Source organism: Scylla paramamosain, chromosome 11 (assembly GCF_035594125.1).
Source record: "Scylla paramamosain isolate STU-SP2022 chromosome 11, ASM3559412v1, whole genome shotgun sequence".
NCBI classification, from domain to species: domain Eukaryota; kingdom Metazoa; phylum Arthropoda; class Malacostraca; order Decapoda; family Portunidae; genus Scylla; species Scylla paramamosain.
The window spans coordinates 7,457,501-7,481,500 of record NC_087161.1 but is presented as its reverse complement, the minus strand read 5'-3'; the positions used below and the strand labels follow the sequence as shown (position 1 = coordinate 7,481,500).

At 38.3% G+C, this 24,000-nt stretch overlaps 3 protein-coding genes across 3 annotated transcripts in view; 1 reads left to right on the top strand and 2 right to left on the bottom strand.

Moving 5' to 3' along the window:
* Positions 1-5,671, top strand: part of LOC135105286 (alpha-N-acetylglucosaminidase-like) — a 39,008-nt gene extending 33,337 nt beyond the window's left edge. The window contains exon 20 of the mRNA XM_064013509.1: positions 4,754-5,671. Coding sequence (XP_063869579.1) covers positions 4,754-4,878 — 125 coding nt within the window. The 3' untranslated portion in view covers positions 4,879-5,671. The remainder of the gene's footprint in view (positions 1-4,753) is intronic.
* Positions 5,672-5,906: 235 nt separating this feature from the next.
* On the bottom strand, positions 5,907-19,640 carry LOC135104903 (uncharacterized). The gene is made up of 8 exons (XM_064012646.1): positions 19,165-19,640; positions 18,923-19,005; positions 18,280-18,494; positions 17,790-17,945; positions 17,333-17,439; positions 14,577-14,737; positions 9,679-9,815; positions 5,907-7,136 (listed from the first exon to the last, which is right to left on the bottom strand). Exons 1-7 carry the CDS (start codon positions 19,242-19,244, stop codon positions 9,766-9,768), a joined length of 852 nt encoding a protein of 283 aa, XP_063868716.1. The 5' UTR covers positions 19,245-19,640; the 3' UTR covers positions 5,907-7,136; positions 9,679-9,765.
* A 16-nt stretch (positions 19,641-19,656) lies between these two features.
* LOC135104904 (uncharacterized) lies at positions 19,657-21,664 on the bottom strand. The gene is made up of 3 exons (XM_064012647.1): positions 21,606-21,664; positions 21,075-21,175; positions 19,657-20,268 (listed from the first exon to the last, which is right to left on the bottom strand). Exons 1-3 carry the CDS (start codon positions 21,660-21,662, stop codon positions 20,118-20,120), a joined length of 309 nt encoding a protein of 102 aa, XP_063868717.1. The 5' UTR covers positions 21,663-21,664; the 3' UTR covers positions 19,657-20,117.
* Between the last annotated feature and the right edge of the window lie 2,336 nt (positions 21,665-24,000).

Genomic DNA, 24,000 nt, shown 5'->3' with positions numbered 1-24,000 from the left:
CAGAAGCAGTAGTAAAAAATCACAGGATGTCTTGAGACCTCCCTCTTGAAAGAGTTCAAGTCATAGGAAGGTGGAAATACGGGCAGGAAGTTCAGAGTTTACCATAGAAAGGAGTGAATGATTGAAAATACTGGTTAACTCTTGCATTAGAGAGGTGGACAGAATAGAGTGAGAGAAAGAAGAAAGACTAGTGCAGCAAGGCTATGGGAGGAAGGGAGGCATGCATTTAGCAAGATAAGAACAGTTAGCATGAAAATTGTGGTAGAAGATAGCAGTGATTATTGATTCCGTGTCAGAGACCCATCTCTTTGTGCTGAGTGCATAACAGAGGTGATAGTGTCTGGCATGGAGGTGTACATTCCTCTCTTTTTCTCTCGCTAAACCTTCCAAACTTCGTTTTAACACAACCTGTTCTCGTGCTATACATGATAGAGAGGTGGCCCACAAAAGGTACTTGAGCCTTCCATCACCTGAATCTCATGCACTTGGTATTCCTGCAAAGTCTGTTCTCCAACTAACCAAAAACTCCATTAATAGAAAGTGTCAAAATCTTTCAAGATCTAATTCCCCTCACAACTTCTGGCACATACCCAAAACATCTCCAGTAACTTTGCTTCTTCATCCTTCCCTCCTTTATTTCAGTCTGATGGCACCACTGCCATCTCATCTATTTCTAAAGCTGAACTCCACTCAAACCTTTGCTAAAAACTCTGCCTTGGATGATTCAGGGCTTGTTCCTCCCTTTCCTCCACCTTCCACCTACTTCATACTAATCATGAAGATCCTTTGCAGTGATGTTTTTCATGCCCTCGCTGGCCTTAATTCTCAGAAAGCTTTTGGACTTGATGGGGTCCCTCCTACTGTTCTCCGAAACTGTGCCTCTGTGCTTGCACCTTGCCTCGTCAAACTCTTCCAATTATATCAACATCTACCTTTCCTTCTTGCTGGAAGTTTCCCTACATTCAACCTGTTCCTAAAAAGGGTGACTGTTCTAACCCCTCAAACTACCATCCTATTGCTTTAATTTCCTGCCTATCTAAAGTTTTTGAATCTATCCTCAACAGGAAGATTCTTAAACATCATTGATGAATAATAGGAAGAGAGTGGATGACAAGACAGATGAATGAAGAAAAAGTTGAGGGGGGTGTCAAGAAACTTAGGGTTGATAACAGAAAAGCAGTCTGTCCAGTTCTGATAGTATCAATTTAGCCAATACCATTAGCAAGGAAACTGATCAATTTTACTTTCTGTTTCCTTGTCAAAAACTGTCAAAGAGCCAATGCTGTATAATTCATACATGTCAAACAGACATTTTTTTTTTTTTTTTCAGAAGTTTTATGGATAATATAGTGTTTATGTTTTAGACAGTGAGAAGCATTACCTTTATTCACTGGAACCATGGCTGGAGCTAAAATTGAGCAAGTTTAGTAATAAATGGAGAAATATTGGAATGGCTTCTGTGTGTTTGGAAGTAATGCCAGCTGATTATGTAGGAAGTACCATATGTAGTGCCAACAAACCATAGAAGTGGCAGGTTGGTGCAGCAACCCAGGAAATTTTAAATTACACTTGCTGAAATTAGTGCTGGAGTAGTGATGGAACCAGATTAGTGGCTGTCAAATGAGCGATGGTTGTCCTGTATTCAAGTTTTTTGAGTTTCCAAGCTTACATTGATTTTGAGTTTTTTGTTTTGCTGATGTTATTATGATTGCTACTACTATTATTGTTTTTATTATTATTATTATTATTATTATTATTATTATTATTATTATTATTATTATTATTATTATTATTATTATTGGGCAATGGAGTATTTGAAGATAGGTGGGATTAGTGTCATTGAGTGGTTAGTTAGATTGTTAATTGTGTTTTCTGACCAGCACATTACTATTATGGACCTGATGCAAGTGCATTTGTAGTTCCACTGTATAAAAGGATAAGGGAATAGGCATAAGTGGTTTAATTAAAGAGGTATCAGTCTATTGAGTGCGGTAGAAAAGATATATGGTAAGTTATCATAAAGTATTTTAAAGATGTACAAGGGGGCTTCAGGAAAGGCAGGGGCTGTGTAGATCAGGTATTTGTTGTAAAACAGATTTATGAAAAGGGAGGAGTGCTGTCACTGCTGCTGTTCATTATCTACATGGACAAGTTCCTCAGGAACATTATGCACCACATTATGCTGATGATGTTGCCATGGTGGTGGATTCTCTCCATGCTCTCCAGAATGCAGTGGATAGATGGCAAGAAGAAATGGAGGAAAACACTATGAAAATAGGTACAACAAAAATTGAGGTGATGGGAGTGGGTAGAGAATTAGAAGAAGTAATAGAGAAAGATTGAAAGAGAAAGTTTGAAGTATTTTGGCATCAATATAAGAAAATTAAATGAAATTGAAATTAATAGAAGAATTGAAAAATACAATGCAAACATTAATGCATTATATCTTCTGCTCAAAGACAAAAATGTATAATACTTAAGCCAATATTTTTATATGGTTCTGAAGGTTGGGTTCTGACTACAAGACTGGAGTCCACAATACAGGCAGCTGAAATGAGTCGTGAGACTGATCAGAGATGTTACTAGAGGAGACAATGAGGAATGTTCAGATCAGGGAGGACTTGGAAGTGAGACCAATGCTGGAAGAAGTAGATAGAGCAAGATTGAGATGGTGTGGACATGCATTGAAAATGACAGAGGAAAGTCAAGTGAGGAAAATCATGGAACGGATTCTAAGAGGCAGGCCCAGGAAGAGGTGGAAGCAGTGCATGAAGGAAAGTCTTATTAGAAGAAGAAAAATTCTGACTAGTGATAGAAAACAGAATACAGAGACCAAGAAAGATGGAGGAGTTTAGTCCAGATGTCATCAAGCTGACAGGATGAAGTGTAACTGGCATCTGGCGGGAAGATGATTCAGCAAAAGAGAAAAAAGTATTCTGGGCTTTTATTGATTTAGAGAAAAAATATCACATTTGATAGGAAAGGAATGTGGGATGTCTTGAAGTTGTATGGCGTAGATGCTAGGTTGTTAAAAGGGGTGAAAAGTTTTTTATGAGAACAGTAGAGTATGTGTAAGGATAAACAGCACAAGTGAATGGCTTCTGGTTATGGTGAGGTTATGCTAGAGATGTGTAATGTCACCATGGCTATGTAACATCTGTATGAATTGTTTGGTAAGGGAAATTGATGCTAGAATGTTGGTAGAGGATTGGGTCTGGTAACAGAAGAGACTGAAGAACAAAGTGTGAACCAATTGCTATTTGCAAATGACACACTGTTAGTGGCAGATACAGAGAAGTTAACTAGGCTGGTAGGGGAGTTAGGACAGGTGTGTAGGAGAAGGAAACATAGTTAATGTCAGAAAGAGTAAGATAATGAGGTGGACCAGGGAGGCAGGTGTTAGGATAAATGTAATGCTGAATGGTGAGGATCTGGAGGAGGTAGTCTATTTTAAATATCTTGGATCCACAGTAATGGTGGATGGAGGAGTAGAGACAGAGATTAGAGTTAGGGTGAAGGAAGCAGGAAGCTGTTAGGTTAGGAAGTATGAATAAACTCTTGAGAGTAGGGAACATGGAATGTTCCCTACTCTCAAGAGAGAATAGTATATGAAGGAATAGTAGTGCCTAGTGCATTGTACAGTGCTGAGACTTGGAATATGGGAGTAGTAGAAAAGAAGAAATTGAATGTAAAGGAGATAAAACATCAAAGAAGTATGTGTGGAGTAACTCAGATACACAGAGTTAGAAATGAAGTGAGAAGAAGGGTGTTGCGAGAGACTCTGCAGGACGGGCAGAGTGATGTGTGCTGAGATGGTTTGGACATGCTGACAGAATGGAATCTGTTGTTTAATCTTGCACTGAGCAGCCACCCACTTCACTACACGTGATACGAAATCACTTTGATCTTTACTGTTTGCAAAGCTGGCAGTGTGAGTGCACCTGGTGCTGACTGTTCAAGCACCCTTTGTTTCTTCCACTTGAGACTCACATCTATAATTTTAGATATGTCCATAGGATGCTGGAAGCTTAGATTGAAAGAAAAGCTCCTGCCTTCATGCAGCTGAAACAAGAAGTTTCTGTGATAGGTGTAGCTTGGGCTATAGACACAACATGTAGGGACATTTGTAACCTCAGCAGTTGCCACTTTGCCACTGATTATAATGTCATTTATGCCATAAAATATTTATTGACATTGCAGTATGTAACTTCTACAAAAGAAGTTATAAACTCCATGACTATTGGATAAAGTGAAAATTTACAAGTGGGACCATGTTGAAAAACTTTTGTGTTAATTTGGCTAAAAATATAATGTATAGTAACTCCAAGAATTTTGGATGTACAGTTAGCTCTAAAAGTTTTGGTACATGTTACAGGAAGGTGAGGGTGATACCTGGCACAGCCACACAATGGGCACAATGGGTCAGGAAATATTCCAAGTTTAGGGTATTAGGGAAGCTGTTAGCAACGTTGCCAGTGACAGAAACTTGCTACATGTTTCTGTCTCAGGCAGCATTGTCAACAGCTTCTCCATACCTGTTTACCATAAACTTGGGGATATTTCTTTCTCTGTTGTGTGGCTGTGCGAGGTATCATCCTCACCTTCAACATGACTTGTACCAAAATTCTTGGAGACAACTGTAGCTTAGGCCAGTCACTTCTTGTTGTACGAGTATATGCTTATATACATATCTGCACATGCTTGTATGTATATTCACACTCACTTATACTTTCCTCTCACTTTCTTTCTTCAGGTGACTCTGTCAAGCTTGCTGTCAGAATGCATGAAAAATACCGACCATTGTTCACTCAAAGAAAATTGATGAAGCAGTACATGAAATTACGTGAAGAGCTTGAAGAGCCAAGGATGAGAGTATGATTAAGAAATACCAATGATTAAGGCTGGAAGCAAGTCTGCATAGATTTTTACTACTTATGCAGGATGCAGGCTAGTGACTGAATATTTTTACTACTTTTGTAGGATACAGGTCAATGTCTAAGAAGATAGAATAAAAGGTTATCATGATTGGTTGACCCTTTAAAGATATGTAGTGGAAGAAAGGCCATTTGTAGTGGAAGATGTTCAAAAGAAATGGCCAAATGGCAGAGAATTTTAGTTTACTGGTGAAAGGGAAAGAGCCTGTGTAGGAGTGATAATAATGGTTTACCCATGAGTTACTAAGGACATAATTGGTTTGAAAGTAAGTAAGGGAAAGTCACACACTGAAGATATGGGGAAGATATGGGTATGTGTAGTGGCAAGATGATTAAGGCAAACTAAAAGTTGCCTGGGTCTTGGTGATCACTTATGGCTTGAACAACAGCACATCAGACTTCTCTATTTACTATGAATGTTCTGTCAGGAATTCCCTCCCTGGTGACACTTGTTGGTATTGCTGTGGTGATTGCTCTTCATCACTCCCACTCATTAAGCTAGTCACTACAGAAATACATCTGGGATTTGGGATCACAACTGTATGGCATTTAAGATGTGCCACATTACTTCATGGTGCCTAACATTCTCTGGGAGAATTGTTGCTTCTGCAGACCAACTGAAAGTGCCATCCTGGCTCATTTGAAATTATATTCTCACTTTATTTCAGTTGGCAGCTCACCATATTTGTTTTCCCTCTGGATTAAAACAAGAGTATAGTAATATTGTAACTATTTTATTATATATATATATATATATATATATATATATATATATATATATATATATATATATATATATATATATATATATATATATATATATATATATATATATATATATATATATATATATATATATATATATATATATACGAGTATATATATATATATATATATATTTTTTTTTTTTTTTTTTTTTTTTTTTTTTTTTGTGTGTGTGTGTGTGTGTGTGTGTGTGTGTGTGTGTGTGTGTGTGTGTGTGTGTGTGTGTGTGGTATAACTTAGTGTAAATTTTATACATATCCACATTTGCTTGAGGAAGATGTTTCAATTCACACAAGTCATTTGCCCATTGGTCAGCACCCAGGTAATTATGTTGGAACAAGCTCCCCCACCCCAGCAGTTATCAACACCAGTGAGTATGTGGCATGACTATGGCTTTGTTTGGCCTTTAGTTCAGCAGAAAATCAACTGTATGAATATTTCTATAAATACCATATGTCCCTATCAAAACATCATCAGCATGCACAAGTAATACATTTTTGTTGTAAATTATATCTGTAATTATAGTCAGCAATCCCATATATATAAGAAATGCAGTATATCATAGTAAAGGACTTTACCATAGTGTAGAATGCTGAATGAATCATACCATACAGTGTGATGACACTTTATTCACCTGTCTGCACACTCTTTAGACTTTGGTGGATGAATCATTAGTATCTGTGTAGAAACCAAGATGATCTAGTATTCAGACAAAATGTGTAGCAACAGGCTTGTAAATCATGACAAATGGTATCACATCTGATGCCTTTTTTATGGATTCTAGTGATTCTTTCATTGCTTTTATCTTAAAGTATATCTAGTGGTAAGGTTGTGCAGTATAACTGAAAAATATCATGAAGAATTCACATATAGTGGATCAGTAATTATTACTAATGGGATTTTATAAACTAACTTCTAGGTTTAGAAGATGAACCATCTTTCATGTTGAGGTAGCCTGGAATCCTTGGCTACTTTTTTTTCTTTTTTTTTTATTAATTTATTTAATGGCTTCCATGTTTTCTTTTCAGCTTGTGTTCTTAGCCAATTTAACTGGTTCTGGTACTGTCTGAATGACAGTTTTCATGCCTTGTCTTTGAAATAATAATGGTAGTGGTAATAATAATGATAACAATAAAAATATTTTCTGTTATACCTTGCCTTCTTTACCCATTAGTGTGTGATGCAGACCAGTTTTGGTCTCCTTGAGCAAGCATACTAAATACTGACAGAGAAGGGCTGGATTGTTTGCTGTCCAATCCAACTATGAAGGCTTACCACTTCTATCTATTCACTGACAGGTTAAAGGTTAATCATGACAATCATTTTTATATATTTTTTTTATTTATTACATTTTCTCTCATATACGACCTAGCTTTGTTTATCCGTGAGTGTGTTGCAGGATTGCATGACAGTAGGATTGGTAGTCACCTGCTCCTGCTGGAAAGTAAGGTGACATCACATACCTCATTACTTCTAGGGGCTACAATGTGAAACAGTACAATATCAATGATTTGTATATATATATATATATATATATATATATATATATATATATATATATATATATATATATATATATATATATATATATATATATATATATATATATATATATATATATATATTATAATAATGATGGTGATATCCTTTATAATTACCTATACTATTATATATATACAAGCTTGACATCATATATGGGCAGTGGGCAAGACAAAGTGGCCCCACACAAATGTTCTAGGGTTACTCATCAAAAGGGGCATAAGGGATTTATAACGTGAAGTAGGAGTTGAGGGAATATTTTTTTTTTTTATTTCATCACCATACAACCTACGCCTTTCTGGGAAATGCAGTTTAAGATGTTTTATAGCACGTATGCTGATGAGGCAAGTTTTTCAGTCCCTGGATCATCCTATCCATCACAACTTTCATTCATTCATTCTTGCCACTCATTACATTTGATATTCATTCTTTTAAATGTTTATATTTCTTTGTTTATTGTATGGGTGTGTTTGTGCCTGTTCTTTATTGTAGCTTTGGGAAACTGGTGAAAGAAAAGACCAGGTGATAGCAGTATATCTTAGCTCAGGTTATAGGAACACTTATACAGGCTCATACTTAAAGTAACTATTTTGATCTATTCCTGTTTACTTATTTGCATTCACATAATGATACTTAAACAATGATATCTAAGTCTGCCTGTAAAAGAACAAAAGATGATGAAAGAAGTGCTGCTGATGCCCAGATACCCCTCTCAAGAGTATAAGAAGGTGCAAGAAAATCATGCACAACAGGATAAACACTGAAAAATCTTGAAATGTTCATGTATCATTTAGTTTTACAAGGTATGCATACTTAATTGGTGTAAGGTTGATTCTAGGCTACCCCTTTTATAAGATATGGCTTTTTAGATATAGAGCAGTATGAACACCTTTACATTATACCAGTCCACGCATGCTGTTACTATCTGTTAATTTTTTCACCTATCCATTTTTTTTTCACACCCTTTCATAATCTTTTTATTACTAGCAGGTGACACACACATACTACCTGTTATTTTTATCACCTGTCCTGTCCTTTAATTTTTCCCTTACTCTTTATTACCCCCTCCTCATTACTAGCTATTGAAGTAACTGTATAGCTATTTGCATAGTAAGTGGCAGCACCTGGCTTTTGGTGCTAGCTATGAGACCTCCCTGTTCCCATGAGGCTGTGCTGACCTGAAACCTGGACCACTTTACTCATCACTTGTAAGGCAACAAAACACAGGTGAGTGTGTTTGTAATTTTTTCATTTTCTTTCTTTGGTCTTAATGTTTAGGATGTGTGAGTATACCAAGTGCATTTGTTTTGTCCTGCTTTAAGAAGAATAATTCTGGTTTGTTTCTGCCCCATGCTGTTAATCTACATAACACATTTTCTATTGTCATTACTGTTTCTTTTCTATTTTATTTTGTTCATTTTCTGGCTCTGAAACTGGCAATGTTACCCTTTGTATTCTGTCAGTTTCATATAGTGTGCTTTAATATAATCCCTCCTTTATATATTTAATCAAGTAATTTACATAACCTTGTCAATGCTATGCATATGTTAGTTATATGCATAGCATTTCTGTGTTGAGAAACCTCTTCAATAATTAACAGGTGTTTAGGAGGCAAATGTAATCCTGTTATCTCATATTTTCTTAATTTGTTGTACCTTGTTAGAATCAGTGGTGTGGTCATCAAATAAAATGTGAATCTTGTTACTCAATCCTTTCATAATGGTAGTTCAGATAAGTGGCTAGTGGTGAACTATTAATGCTAAATTATTGATCCTGTTTAGACTATTATAATTTACCTCATTTTAACAATGAATGAGTAGTTTACATACTAATTAAAAATGGTAGTTTGACATTTGTACATTAACTAAAGCATCTTGATGAGCATCTAAATGCAATATGTCATATGTCAGCTGCCCTTGCTATATTTTCATTGCTATATTTTCAGGGTGGCTGATCTTCATGGAAGGTTTGAGGTTGTGGATGGGTTACTCAAATAATTTAAAGCAAAAAGATTAAATTGCATATATTATGATTGTTTTTTATAGCAGGTCTGGAATGAATACTTGTCTTTTGAACACAAAGGCATGCTTAATAATCTTCAGAAGACACCATTCAAGTAAACCATAGAACTCTTCATAATAGTATTTTACCTCATCCTTCATGTTTGCTTTCTCAAACTCCAGCAACCACTGATACGCATGAGCATGAGATGAAAATTTTGTTTTTCACAAAATCTATACAAAATGTAATTTGTAAATCTCCTTCCAAAATCTGACAACTAATTGATTCTTAGATCAAACTAAATGATTCTTGGGTCAGACAACTTTATATCACAAGAAAACTCTACACAAAGAGGAAAGGAGTGCAGTGTGGCAGAAAGGAGTGCAGTGCACACAGACCCAATGCAAGAATCAGGTGTCACAACTACATTCATACATACTTGAGATGGTAATAGCAATTTGGGCGATGATCAAGAAAAAAACATAAGATATTTCTGCCAGAGATTTGCTGGCTCTGTCTTGCCATTTCAGGTAACCATAATTTCTGCCAGGAGAGTCAAGGTTGCAATCATCATTCCTGCAAAAGGAGAAAATAAATTGGATTTTTGATGCCTTTTATTTATTCATTTATTTATTATTTTTTATGTAAGAGGGTCACTGGCAAAGGGAAACAAAACTGAAAAAAAATCCCACTAAGGCACCAGTCCCAAAAAAGATGTCAAGAGAATCATCAAAAATTGAAGGATAAGTGTCTTGAAACCTCCTTCTTTAGTTCAAGTCACCGGAAGGAGGAAATACAGAAGCAGGCAGGGAGTTTCAAGAACTTACCTGAGAAAGGGACGAATGATTGAGAATACTGGTTAACTCTTACATTAGATAGGTTGACAGAACAGGGATGAGAGAAAGAAGAAAGTCTTGTGCAGTGAGGCCATGGGAGGAGGAGAGGCAGATAGCAAAATCAGAAGTATTCATACATGAAGTTAGCATGAAAATAACAACAGAAGCCAGCAAGAGATGCAATATTGCAGTGATGACAAAAAGAAACAGGCTGAAAACAGTCAGTTAGAGGAGAGGAACCGATAAGACAAAAAGCTTTTGATTCCACCCTGTCTAAAATGCCAGTATGAGTGGAACCCCCCAATACACATGAAGCATACTCCATACATGGCAGATAAGGTCTCTGTACAGAGTTAGCAGCTGGAAGGGTGAGAAAAACTGACAGAAACAACTCAGAACATCTAACTTCATAGAAGCTGTTCTAGCTAGAGTTGAGATGTGAAGTTTTCAGTTTAGCTTATAAGTAAAGGACAGACCAAAGATCTTCAGCATAGAAGAGAGAGACATTCGAGTGTCAGTGAAGGGATAGTTGTTTGGAAGGTTGTGTCAAATTGACATATGGAGGAATTGATTTTTTGAGGCATTGAACAATACTGAGTTTGCTCTGCCCCAGTTAGAAATTTTAGAAATATCAGAAGTGAGGCATTCTGTGGCTTCCCTGCATGAACTGTTTAGTTCCTGAAGGATTGGACATTTAGGAAAAGACGCGGAAAATAGCAGGGTGGTATCATCAGCGTAGAAGTGGACAGGACAAGAAGTTTGGTTTAGATCATTGATGAATAATAGGAAGAGAATGGGTGACAGGACAGAACCCTGAGGAACACCACTGTTAATACATTTAGAAGAAGAACAGTGACCATCTACCACAGCAGCAATAGAATGGTCAGAAAAGAAACTTAAGATGAGGTTACTGAGAGAAGGATAAAAGCCATAGGAGGGTAATTTAGAAATCAAAGCTTTGTGCCAGACTCTATCAGAAGTTTTTGATATGTCTAAGGCAACAGCAAAAGTTTTACCAAAATCTCTAAAAGAGGATGACCAAGACTCAGTAAGGAAACCCAGATCACCAGTAGAGCAGCCTTGACAGAACCCATACTGGTGATCAGATAGAAGGTTGTGAAGTGATAGATGTTTAAGAATCTTTCTGTTGAGGATAGATTCAAAACTTTAGATAGGCAGGAAATTAAAGCAATAAGATGGTAGTTTGAGGGATTAGAGCAGTTACCTTTTTTAGGAACAGGCTGAATGTAGACCACCTTCTAACAAACCAGAAAGGTAGATGTTGATAGACAGTTGAAAGAGTTTGACTAAGCAAGGTGCAAGCATGGAGGCACAATATCAGAGAACAACAGGAGGGACCCCATTAGGTCCATAAGCCTAATGAGGGTTTAGGCCAGCAAGGGCATGGAAAAAGGATTTTAATGGGTAGCACAAAGTAGTCAGAGGGTCAAGGAGAGGTAGGAACAAGCCCTAAGTCATCTAAGGTAAAGTTTCTAGCAAAAAGTTTTAGCAAAGGTTTGAGTGAAGAGTTCAGCTTTAGAAATAGATGAGATGGCAGTGATACCATCAGGTTGATATAAAGGAGGAAAAGATGAAGAAGCAAAGTTATTGGAAATGTTTTTGGCTTGATGACAGAAGTCACAAGGGGAGTTAGATCTCGAAAGATTTTGACACTTTCTATTAATGAAGGAGTTTTTGGCTAGTTGAAGAACAGACTTTGTATGATTCCAGGCAAAAATATAATGCACATGAGATTTGGGTAATTGGAGGCTCAAGTACCCACCTCTCTATCATGTATAGCACAAGAACAGGCTGTGTTAACCAAGGTTTGGAAGATTTAGGTCAAGAGAAAGAGTGAGGAATGTATGCCTCTGTTATGCGCCCAGAGATGGGTCTCTGACACGGAAGTAGTAGTGATTCTAAGGAAAATCAGCATGATACCTCCTCAGGTCGCCCAAATTAGCAGAGGCAAAATGCCAGAGGCACCTCCACTTTGGGGGATCCTGAGGAGGGATTGGAGTGGTGGGACAAGATACAGATATGAGACTGTGATCAGAGGAGCCCAACAGAGAAAACAGAGTGACAGCATAAGGAGGATTAGATGTTAAGAAAAGGTCAAGAATGTTGGGCATATCTCCAAAACAGTAAGGAATACAAGTAGGATGTTGCACCAATTGCTCTAAGTCATGGAAGATGGCAAAGTTAAGGGCTAGTTCATCAGGATGGTCAATGAAGGGAGAGGAAAGCCAAAGTTAGTGGTGTACTTTAAAGTCTCCAAGAATGGAGATCTTTGCAAAAGGGAAGAGAGTCAGAATGTACTCCACTTTGAAAGTTAAGTTGTCAAAGAATTTCTTATAGTTGGAGTTAGGTGAGAGGTATACAGCACAGATAAACTTAGTTTAAGAGTGACTTTGTAGTTGTAGTGAGATGGTGAAAAATCTGGGAGATTCAAGAGCGTAGGCACAAAAGCAGGTTAAGTTGTTGCGCACATAAACACAACATCCAGCTTTGGATTGAAAATGAAGATAGAGAAAGTAGAAGGGAACAGAAAAGAGACTACTCTCAGTTCCCTTAGACATCTGTGTTTCAGTGAGGAAAAGAGGATGAGGTTTAGGAGAGGAGAGGTGGTGTTCTACAGACTGAAAATTAGATCTTAGACTACAAATGTTGCTGACTGAAAATTAGATCTTAGACTACAAATGTTGCTGAAGTTAATGAAGAAAAAATTGAGGGGAGGTGTCAAGACACTTAAGGTTGATACCAGAAGAGCAGTCTGACCTGGGGACATTTGTGATCTCTTCCCAAGATGGGGACTCTGAGGCTGGTGTAGATGCCATGATAATTTTGAATTTTGAGTGGAGGGTGGGTGCGTAATTAGATGCATGTAGTTTTGTGTGTAGTAAGAGAGTTGTCTTTAGAGGGCAGGCTGTAACTGCTCCTTTGTGTTGTGAGACACAAAGGGAAATGTTCAGTGAGGTCACAACTGGGTTTAAGGAAAAGTTCACAGCACCCCCTGATCTAGTGCTTTAGACCTCACAGGGAGTAATTATTGTTTCAGCAGGTGTCTACTGCTTCCTCCTACTTACCTCCTGCCTTGGCTCACTTGATTGTCTAAAAAGAAAAATATTCATTCCTGCATTTCACTAATGAAGTATAGAGGAGGATAATAAGATAAATAAATGAATAAATAAATAAAGCAACTGGACTGAGCAACATTACAAATATTTAATGAACATTTGGACCTTCAGGCTATTCAGTCAGACTTCTATCTGTGATGTTCCTCTGATCATACTTTCTTCCTGTGTTCAGTATGAATGACCTGAACCATCTGTGACTACACTGGAAGTACTTCTGGCTTTATACTTTTAATTAATGAAAGCACCTGAAGATATAAAGTTAAGGGAATTAAAGATATCTTAAATTCTATATGTATTTCCATGATCCATCTCAGTGGGAGCTATGATTATGAAATGTCAAACAGTAAGGAAGAAGAAACAGTAGTCAGTTTGTGGTAGAAGGGTCTCAGAACTTTAGACAGCACCATAATTCAGTCACTTTAAGATCATCGAAGTAGATGTAGTGTTTTGCATTATTATACTGACCTATGCCATAACTACTACTACTACTACTACTACTGCTACTACTACTACTACTACCACTACTTTTTTTATGTAGGAGGGACACTGGTCAAGGGAAACAAAAATCCAATAAAAAAATTAAAAAGCCCACTGAGATGCCACTCCCATAAAAAGGCCCAAAGCAGTAGTAAAAAATTGAGGGATAAGTGTCTTGAAACCTCCATCTTGAAGGAATTCAAGTCATAGGAAGGTGGAAATACAGGAGCTGACAAGGAGTTCCAGAGTTTATCAGAGAAAGGGATGAATGATTGAGAATACTGGTTAACTCTTGTATTAGAGAGGTGGACAGAATAGGGGTGAGAGAAAGAAGAAAGTCTTGTACAGCGAGGCCACAGAAGGAGGGGAGGCATGCAGTTAGTAAGATCAGAAAAGCAGTTAGCATGAAAATAGCAGTAGAAGATAGCTAGAGGTGCAACAGTGTGGCAATGAGAGAGGCTGAAGACAGTTAGAGGAGAGGAGTTGATGAGATGAAAAGCTTTTGATTCCACGCTGTCTAGAAGAACAGTATGAGTGGAATCCCTCCCGCAGACATGTGAAGTATATTCCTTACGCAGACAGATAAGGCCCATGTACAGAGTTAGCAGCTGGGGCAGGGAGGAGGGGGGATGAGAAAAACTGGAGGAGACATCTCAGAACGCCTAATTTCAAAGAAGCTGTTTTAGCTAGAGATGAGATGTGAAGTTTCCAGTTCAGATTATAAGTAAAGGACAGACTGAGGATGTTCAGTGCAGAAGAGAGGGACAGCTGAGTGTCATTGAAGAAGAGGGGATAGTTGTCTGGAAGGTTGTGTCGAGTTGATAGATGTTGTCAAGTGTTCTTGAAAAACCCCACTGGTGTCCCAACCATAGTGTTCATTCACTCACCCCCAACATAGAGAAGACAGACTCCATACACGTCACCCATTTGCAGTGGCCTGAGGATGTTATCCACCTTGATGGGGTCTGAGCGTAGGCAGGTGCTGGCATGTATGGCATACTTCATGAACAGGCTCTGCAGGATGCCAGACTCTCGCAGCTTTGTGATTCTGTAATGAACTGAATGGAAAAATCTCTCTCTCTCTCTCTCTCTCTCTCTCTCTCTCTCTCTCTCTCTCTCTCTCTCTCTCTCTCTCTCTCTCTCTCTCTCTCTCTCTCTCTCACTCATTACTCCTACTCTACTTGTTCTGTACATAAAATTGTTAATATGTTTATACAGTTTAAATTCATGAGGTTCACCAGGTATATATAGAAGGCACTGGGAGTTACTGTCATTACACTATGTAACATAATTTTTGTCTGACAAGCAAGTGTTATTTTCTCTCTTCATTGCAAAACAATAGAAAATGTCCATTATTCCTGTCAAACTTTGCTTTTGTGGCTTTTAGAATAATTTTTGTCCCAAATTGCTTAATTTCACCATTTTCACCATTTTTGGACAAAACAAAAAACATATTCAAATGACAAATTTATTTTAAACTTCTGAAACAAATTTTTAGGATTAAAAATGAACAGCTTTCTTGATTTGCATGAATACAATAAATCACTTTCACGTATGAGCCCCCAAATGTTGTCTCCCATCATGTTTTCATTGAAGGATCCCTGATATCTCTGTTCAAAGTTCATTATATCTTGGTGGAAGCACTCCTCTTGTTCCTCTGAATATGCTCCCATATTCTCCTTGAAGTTGTTTGGGTGAGCATCCAGGATGTGGACCTTCAAGGACATTCTGCAGCCCATCTCACCATAGCTTTTCACTAAAGCTTCAACTAGTTCCATATAGTTTACAGCCTTGTTGTTGCCAAGAAAGTCCTGCCATTGTGCAGAAGTACAGCTTCCAGGCTTTTGGAGGAGCTGTCAATGAAGTCTCCATTCATCTACATTGCAAGCAATTCCAATAGCATCAAACAAGCCTGATACATCATTACAGTAGCATAGCCTGTCTTCCTTTACAAAGAAGCTGGAGAAATGTTTGTGATGTTTTCTTTGGTTGGTCACTTGCACACTGTCATCAAGTAAATCTGATTACTTCGGCTTTGAAATCAAAAGCTCACCATTTGACTTTGTCAAACCAAGATCTCTGATGAGGTCACTGATGTCTCTTTGGTTTGGGTAGTAAGGATTCTTCCTAACTACAACTGCATCTGTGATGTCAGTCTCCTTCTCTGTTTAGCTCATCTTCTGACTTGCTGCTTTCTTCTGGTAGTTGACTTTTTCCTGAAGGAGCTGGTACACGAAGATCAGCACTGTGTGGTACTGGTGCAATGGAAGATGGAATGTTTGGACAGAAAACAGCAGGTGCATTTTTTCCAGATCAGTGTTTGAAAGGATCCACCATGCAGAAAATTTAGTCAGTTGAGTGATCAGTAGGTTCACACCATATTCTAGGAATAAGAAATTTCATGGCTCTGTTTTCCCCTCTATACCATCCAGTAAAAGAACAACAGTATGAATTTCTGTTAAACTTATTTTATTTGTATTCTTAACCCTTAATTGGATTTTAGTCTTGAAAAACTAACAGCTATTTTACCTTCTAGTGTTCTCTTACAATGATTACAAGCAAAATGAGGTGCCCAGGTTTTGTCTTGGTCCCCAACTGGCACAGCAAAATATGCTTTGTAAGCTTCACACATTTTTCCAGATGCTGTCACAGAGAACTTCTTTGCTCTTGTCTTGATGAATTGACCACATATGTAGCAGAATGCATCTGGAGAATGATTGCTGCCTCTTGATGCCATTTCATTTCTTGTGATTGTCTCCTCAGGCATTGATTGAGTGACTAGTGGTCTACAAGGCACTATTTTTATATTGCCAAGCAGTACTCTAGAATATTCTTAGTCTTTCTAGAATGTGTTTCAGAATGTTCTTAATCCTTTTAGAATATTATTGAACCTACTTCAGAATATTCTGAATCATTCTAGAAAATTCTTGTAATTCTAGAAAATTCTTGATACTTCTACAATATTTCTATGGTATTCTTGAAAGTTCTAGAATATTCTGGAAATGTTTACACTGAATAGAATGTTCTAAAATGTTCTAGAAATTTATAAGTGTCTGGTAGAACATTCTGGAAGATTTGAGATTTCTGAAATGTAAGCAAATTCTTCTAAATATGAGAAATTTCTTGCTAGATCTGGTCAGTTCTTATTAAAATTAAAAATCTTTAGAACACTTTATATCCTTTCTTTCATTGTTTTGATTTATTTACAAATTTCAAAAGCAATTAGATAGGCAATTGAGATTTTGCAAAGGTCTTTACCTGACATGAAGATCAATAGTAACCCGTACAATAACGAAATAAGGCAAAAATGTAAACATTTTTCTAACCATAAAAGCAAAGTTTTAGGATCAAAATGACTTTTTTTCTATTTTGTTTTGATGGAAATAACTGGAAAATTATGGCAAAAATGAAATTTAGTCACATAGTGTTATCTATCACTGCACAGTACTGATTAAGAAATACATGAGTAACTCCTGCACTCTAAAGGAGGAAAGCTAGGCTGCAGCCTTAAGAGGAATTATTATCAATGGATTTTCATATCACGTGTCAGATTAAAAGCACAATATTACGTAGTAAAGAAAGGCGCTAGTACTGCATTCTAAAAGAGAGAGAGAAAAAAAAAGAGGCTGCAAATACTCCTCACATGGGGTTCACTCCCTGCCGGAGGGGAGAGCCCTTGGGGAAGGCGATGGTGAGGCATCTAGGCCCAAAGTAGCTGTCGTCAGTCATGTATAAGGAACAGGTCTTCGTCTGGAAAAAAAAAAAAAAAGTGCGGTACATAGCGTTGTGTGAGTAAAGAAAGCAAATTATCCATACTCTGTATTAGTGTTCTGTCATTGCCACCAGTATTGCAAGTTGTGGCAATCGAAATTTACTAAAGCATATTCTTAAAATAAAAAAAATAAATAATAAAACGTATATAGTCGTAAATAAATAAATAAAGTAAATAAATTCATAATGTGGCTACTACACTACTACTTTTATTATAATACTATTACTACCAACAACAACAGCAGCAATAACACTAGCACTATTAGTACAGTCACGGAAGTAAGCGCGGGTCAGTTGCACGGACCTTTTTAGTCCCTTCAGTCACTGACCTTCACAAAACTGGAGTGTATCACCGAGAGTAGCCCGACGTAGGTGGTGAACATGGCGTGCTGGCCGGTAGACATATCCCCCACGGCTCCCTCGACGTCGTTATGTGCTATTAGTTTCCTTTTGAGGTGCCACACGGTAGTACCTTCCTCCGCTGCCTGCATCACCATCATTATTACCACCATTGTTACCACTTCAACCCGTATTTTGTAACGCTTTGCTTTCTTCCTCACCACAACTATTTTCAAAGGCCACATAAAGGACTGACCGACTTCTCAATATTTTATTATTATTATTATTATTATTATTATTAATGTAGAATCTTGTTAATCTGTTACTTCAACCATGGAAAAAAAAAAAATCCTTAAAAACTCGTGTTTTCAATTAGAGCCATTTGAAAGCAGTGGAGGTGCGGTGAAGAAGTGTTTCATAATATGATCCTTACACCAACTGTCACCTCTGTTCTATTTCATGGAAGACCGCGCCCCTCACCTCAATATTGCGGTGCAGGAGGGTACCGCGGAAAGTGAAACAAGGAATGCCAGACTCGGCTAATTCCTTGAGGTTACCGAATGGCAGGACGAGGCGCGGTTTTATCAGCATGGCTTTCAGGTTTGAGCGGTACACCGTGCAGATGATTACTGATAGCACCAGCCACATGCCCGCCACCGCCTGCTGACTTCCTCCTCGCGTCGAAAATGTGTACGCTGTGGTCAGAAATGCAAGGTTTTAAAAACTACGCAAGTTAGCGAGACGGTGACACAAGGAAATTATGAAATGGCAGAGTAACAGCTGTATATATGCCCCGTATTCGGAAACGCTTTGCTTTCTCACCACGACTATTTTCCAAGGCAACAACAGTAGGGATTAGCCGGGTTCTCATGAGTTTTTTTTTTTTTTTCTGATAATGATAATGTAAAAATCTTATCAATATGTCATTAGAACCATAATAAAAAAAAAAAATAAAAAATCACTTTCACTGGACTGTGACTAGAGTCTTTTGAAAGTAGCGGAGATGTGGAGCAGAAGTGTTTCAGAATATGGCCTTATATGTGAAGGTGACAGCAAGATTATGACTGGAGCCTCAAGATACACACCAGTAAAGGTTTTTGTGTTTCTGGATGGTAACACTCACACTGAGCTACGGGTAAGGCGAAGCTCCAAAAACTAGCGTCGCTCACCACACTCCACGTTTCTTTCCTTGAACTGCCGGGCGACCTAACACAGAACCGGGGTTCATGATGCATCTTGATGTTCATGGAATTTCTTTCAAGCGATTAATTACACAAGAGAAGTGTCTGATCGTGACAAAAGAGCGTGTGGTTGCGGTACTGGTGTTTGTGTGTGTGTGTGTGCGCGTTTCGCTGGTGTACTTACGAGGACAGGCGAGGCAGGGGAGGCAAAGCACTTGTTAGTAGTATTGTTAGCGCCACCGCCACCAGCGCCACCAGGACCATCCCCCATGACTGCCGGAGGTACCTCGTGTGGGGATCAGAGAGAGAGAGAGAGAGAGAATTATCATTATCATTCCCAGCATTTGTTTAACTCTTACCGCGGCTGTATACGGCTTCAAAAATCCTGCCATGTCAGACTCCAGCACCGGTCGCTTGTGTACGATTCTCTGTTGATCAATGTAGAGGAAATCGCTGAAGTCTACCTCCGAGGTCCTCTCTCCGTCCAACCCCAGCACCACGCCGGTCATGTTGGCCTCCTGCCCCGACCAGGAGACAGTTAGATACATTGACGTAAAGGAAATGTTATGACTTGAAGATAAAATCAGTCAAGGGTTAGTATTGTAGATAATGGCTGTCACGGACCCCTAATTTGAATAAAGCGAAATAAAAGAAGACTTGACGATCATCTCCCTTTATAGTTTTGTGTACTTATATTTTCTGTTTATGTTTTCTCAAACTGAGATAGAACAGACGTGGTGTAAAGGCCATTTGTGCCATGGTGTGCATTTCCACCTCCCTCAAAAAGAGAAAAAAAAAAAAATCAATTAAAATTAAATAAATGAATGAAAATGCGTGCGAGTAAATTAGTCTAACATATGTACATTTACCTACTGTAATTTTCAAACACTGTATGTTAGTAGAATTTCTGAGATCAATAAGAAGAAAAAAAGTAGACAGGGTATTTGGGACAGCACTTCTCAAAACAAGGTCCTGAAAGCGATATTTGGTGTTATGATGAGCCTCTACCAAGTGAAACTGGTTTTATGATGGTCATGCAGCAAAGACGGGACTAAAGAACCTCAAATCAAAGGTTGCTGTACTGCCTATGCTCACATTAAGAGATATTGGAGTGGAAAAGTTAACAAAACATTGGTCTCACCAACAGTGGGAGGGAGAAGTTGTGCCATGAGTGAATACCCTGCTCCCGAGCCTCACCTGGCGTACCAAGATCCCAATCATTCCCGTCCACGACCCGTTAGTCATCTTGAGGCCAAACTGCCTGTCCTCTGGCACCACGTACTCGTAGCTGTTGTAGGTACAGTGAGGCAGGGATGAGAGTTGTTGAGAGTACAGTGAGGAAGGAATGATAGCTGTTAAGGGTACAGTGAAGCAGGGACGAAGGGTGTTGAGGGTACAGTGAAGCAGGAATGAGAGCTGTTAAGGATACAGTGAGGCAGGGATGAAGGGTCTTGAGTGTATAGTGAGGCTGGAATGAGAGCTGTTAAGGGTACAGTGAGGCAGGGATGAAGGGTATTGAGGGTACAGTGAGGCAGGAATGAGAGCTGTTGAGGGTACAGTGAAGCAGGGATGAGAGCTGTTAAGGGTACAGTGAGGCAGGGACGAAGGGTGTTGAGGGTACAGTGAGGTAGGAGTGAGAGCTGTTGAGGGTACAGTGAGGCAGGGATAAAGGGTGTTGAAGGTACAGTCAAGCAGTGATGAGAGCTGTCGGGGTTACAAGAGAACAAATTAAACCTACCAATTTCTAATATATATATATATATATATATATATATATATATATATATATATATATATATATATATATATATATATATATATATATATATATATATATATATATATATATATATATATATATATATATATATATATATATATATTTTTTTTTTTTTTTTTTTTTTTTCAAAAGACAAACTTATTTCCATGAATATTGACACTTTACACCTAAATTTTTACCATACGTTATATTAAATGAGTGTTCATCGACATTAGTCTTCCTGTGGTATCTTGATAATTTCGCGTCTTCAGTTCAACGTTCCTGGTAATGTCACTGCAATACTCGATATGAATATAATTTTATAGGTCGCTTACCAGAAACTGAGTTTTCTGGCGATGATGTCCAGCACTTCCTTCATGGAGCCTGTGACCTTGTAGGGGGGACCGTCCTCAGACATGAAGATGAACGGGTAAAACTGCAACGCAAAGTTAGTGAAACATCATCATCATCATCAACAACAACAACAACAACAACAACAACAATTCTCCATCTACGTATCCATCCATATTTATTCATTTTTTTTATTTGAGTAGTCATAGTAGGAGTAGTAGTAGTAGTAGTAGTACTATCAGCAAGAGCAGCAGCACTGGCGGCGGTGGTAGTAGTAGAAGCAGTAGCAGTAGTAGTAGTTCAGTAAGAGCAGTATTAATGGTAGTAGTAGTAGTAGTAGTAGTAGTAGTAGTAGTAGTTCAGTAAGAGCAGTAGCAATGATAGTAGTAGTAGTGGTAGTAGTAGTAGTAGTAGTAGTAATAGTAGCAACAACAACAACAGCAAACATAAACAATGTGTAATTACAGAACCAGCTCGGAAAGGAGGGAAAAGAACAGAGAACAAAGGACACTCACCACAAGCACCGCCACTCTGAGACACTCCGTTGTTGCGTTCCACCAGTGTTCCACCATCTTTGTTTTAGGCAGGAAAATACTTTAAAAAATCAATACAAAACAACTTTTGATTAATCCACATGATGAAACACGTGAAATATTCCTATAATTATTATGTGTTACTACTTATATAATTATGAAGGTGAATTTATATATATATATATATATATATATATATATATATATATATATATATATATATATATATATATATATATATATATATATATATATATATATTTTTTTTTTTTTTTTTTTTTTTTTATGTAGGAAGGACACTGGCCAAGGGCAACAAAAATCTAATAAAAAAAATGCCCACTGAAATGCCAGTCCCATAAAAGGGTCAAAGCAGTGGTCAAAAATTGATGAATAAGTGTCTTGAAACCTCCCTCTTGAAGGAATTCAAGTCATAGGAAGGTGGAAATACAGAAGCAGGCAGGGAGTTCCAGAGTTTACCAGAGAAAGGGATGAATGATTGAGAATACTGGTTAACTCTTGCGTTAGAGAGGTGGACAGAATAGGGGTGAGAGAAAGAAGAAAGTCTTGTGCAGCGAGGCCGCGGAAGGAGGGGAGGCATGCAGTTAGCAAGATCAGAAGAGCAGTTAGCATGAAAATAGCGGTAGAAGACAGCTAGATATGCAACATTGCGGCGGTGAGAGAGAGGCTGAAGACAGTCAGTTAGAGGAGAGGAGTTGATGAGACGAAAAGCTTTTGATTCCACCCTGTCTAGAAGAGCAGTATGAGTGGCACCCCCCCAGACATGTGAAGCATACTCCATACATGGACGGATAAGGCCCTTGTACAGAGTTAGCAGCTGGGGGGTGTGAGAAAAAACTGGCGGAGACGTCTCAGAAAACCTAACTTCATAGAAGCTGTTTTAGCTAGAGATGAGATGTGAAGTTTCCAGTTCAGATTATAAGAAAAGGACACACCGAGGATGTTCAGTGTAGAAGAGGGGGACAGTTCAGTGTCATTGAAGAAGAGGGGATAGTTGTCTGGAAGGTTGTGTCGAGTTGATAGATGAAGGAATTGAGTTTTTGAGGCATTGAACAATACCAAGTTTGCTCTGCCCCAATCAGAAATTTTAGAAAGATCAGAAGTCAGGCGTTCTGTGGCTTCCCTGCGTGATATGTTTACCTCCTGAAGGGTTGGACGTCTATGAAAAGACGTGGAAAAGTGCAGGGTGGTATCATCAGCGTAGGAGTGGATAGGACAAGAAGTTTGGTTTAGAAGATCATTAATGAATAATAAGAAGAGAGTGGGTGACAGGACAGAACCCTGAGGAACACCACTGTTAATAGATTTAGGAGAAGAACAGTGACCGTCTACCACAGCAGCAATAGAACGGTCAGAAAGGAAACTTGAGATGAAGTTACAGAGAGAAGGATAGAAACCGTAGGAGGGTAGTTTTGAAATCAAAGCTTTGTGTCAGACTCTATCAAAAGCTTTTGATTTGTCCAAGGCAACAGCAAAAGTTTCACCAAAATCTCTAAAAGAGGATGACCAAGACTCAGTGAGGAAAGCCAGAAGACCACCAGTAGAGCAGCCTTGACAGAACCCATACTGGCGATCAGATAGAAGGTTGTGAAGTGATAGATGTTTAAGAATCTTCCTGTTGAGGATAGATTCAAAAACTTTAGATAGGCAGGAAATTAAAGCAATAAGACGGTAGTTTGAGGGATTAGAACGGTCACCCTTTTTAGGAACAGGTTGAATGTAGGCAAACTTCCAGCAAGAAGGAAAGGTAGATGTTGACAGACAGAGCTGAAAGAGTTTGACTAGGCAAGGTGCAAGCACGGAGGCACAGTTTCGGAGAACAATAGGAGGGACCCCATCAGGTCCATAAGCCTTCCGAGGGTTTAGGCCAGCGAGGGCATGGAAAACATCATTGCGAAGAATTTTAATAGGTGGCATGAAGTAGTCAGAGGGTGGAGGAGAGGGAGGAACAAGCCCAGAATCGTCCAAGGTAGAGTTTTTAGCAAAGGTATGAGGAAAGAGTTCAGCTTTAGAAATAGATGTGATAGCAGTGGTGCCATCTGGTTGAAATAGAGGAGGGAAAGAAGAAGAAGCAAAGTTATTGAAGATATTTTTGGCTAGATGCCAGAAATCACGAGGGGAGTTAGATCTTGAAAGGTTTTGACATTTTCTGTTAATGAAGGAGTTTTTGGCTAGTTGGAGAACAGACTTGGCATGGTTCCGGGCAGAAATATAAAGTGCATGAGATTCTGGTGATGGAAGGCTTAAGTACCTTTTGTGGGCCACTTCTCTATCATGTATAGCACGAGAACAAGCTGTGTTAAACCAAGGTTTAGAAGGTTTAGGACGAGAAAAAGAGTGAGGAATGTATGCCTCCTTG

Coding starts and splice junctions, on each gene's coding strand:
- LOC135104903 (XM_064012646.1), bottom strand. CDS start 19,244: ATGGTCCTGGTGGCGCTGGTGGCGGTGGCGCTAACAATACTACTAACA. Junction 18,495..18,922: donor CGCCTTACCCGTAGCTCAGT/GTGAGTGTTACC, acceptor TTCTGACCACAG/CGTACACATTTTCGACGCGA. Junction 9,816..14,576: donor CTGTCTTCTCTATGTTGGGG/GTGAGTGAATGA, acceptor CTCCTTTTGCAG/GAATGATGATTGCAACCTTG.
- LOC135104904 (XM_064012647.1), bottom strand. CDS start 21,662: ATGGTGGAACACTGGTGGAACGCAACAACGGAGTGTCTCAGAGTGGCG. Junction 21,176..21,605: donor TCAGAGTGGCGGTGCTTGTG/GTGAGTGTCCTT, acceptor TTTGCGTTGCAG/TTTTACCCGTTCATCTTCAT. Junction 20,269..21,074: donor GCCAGAAAACTCAGTTTCTG/GTAAGCGACCTA, acceptor TACCTACAACAG/CTACGAGTACGTGGTGCCAG.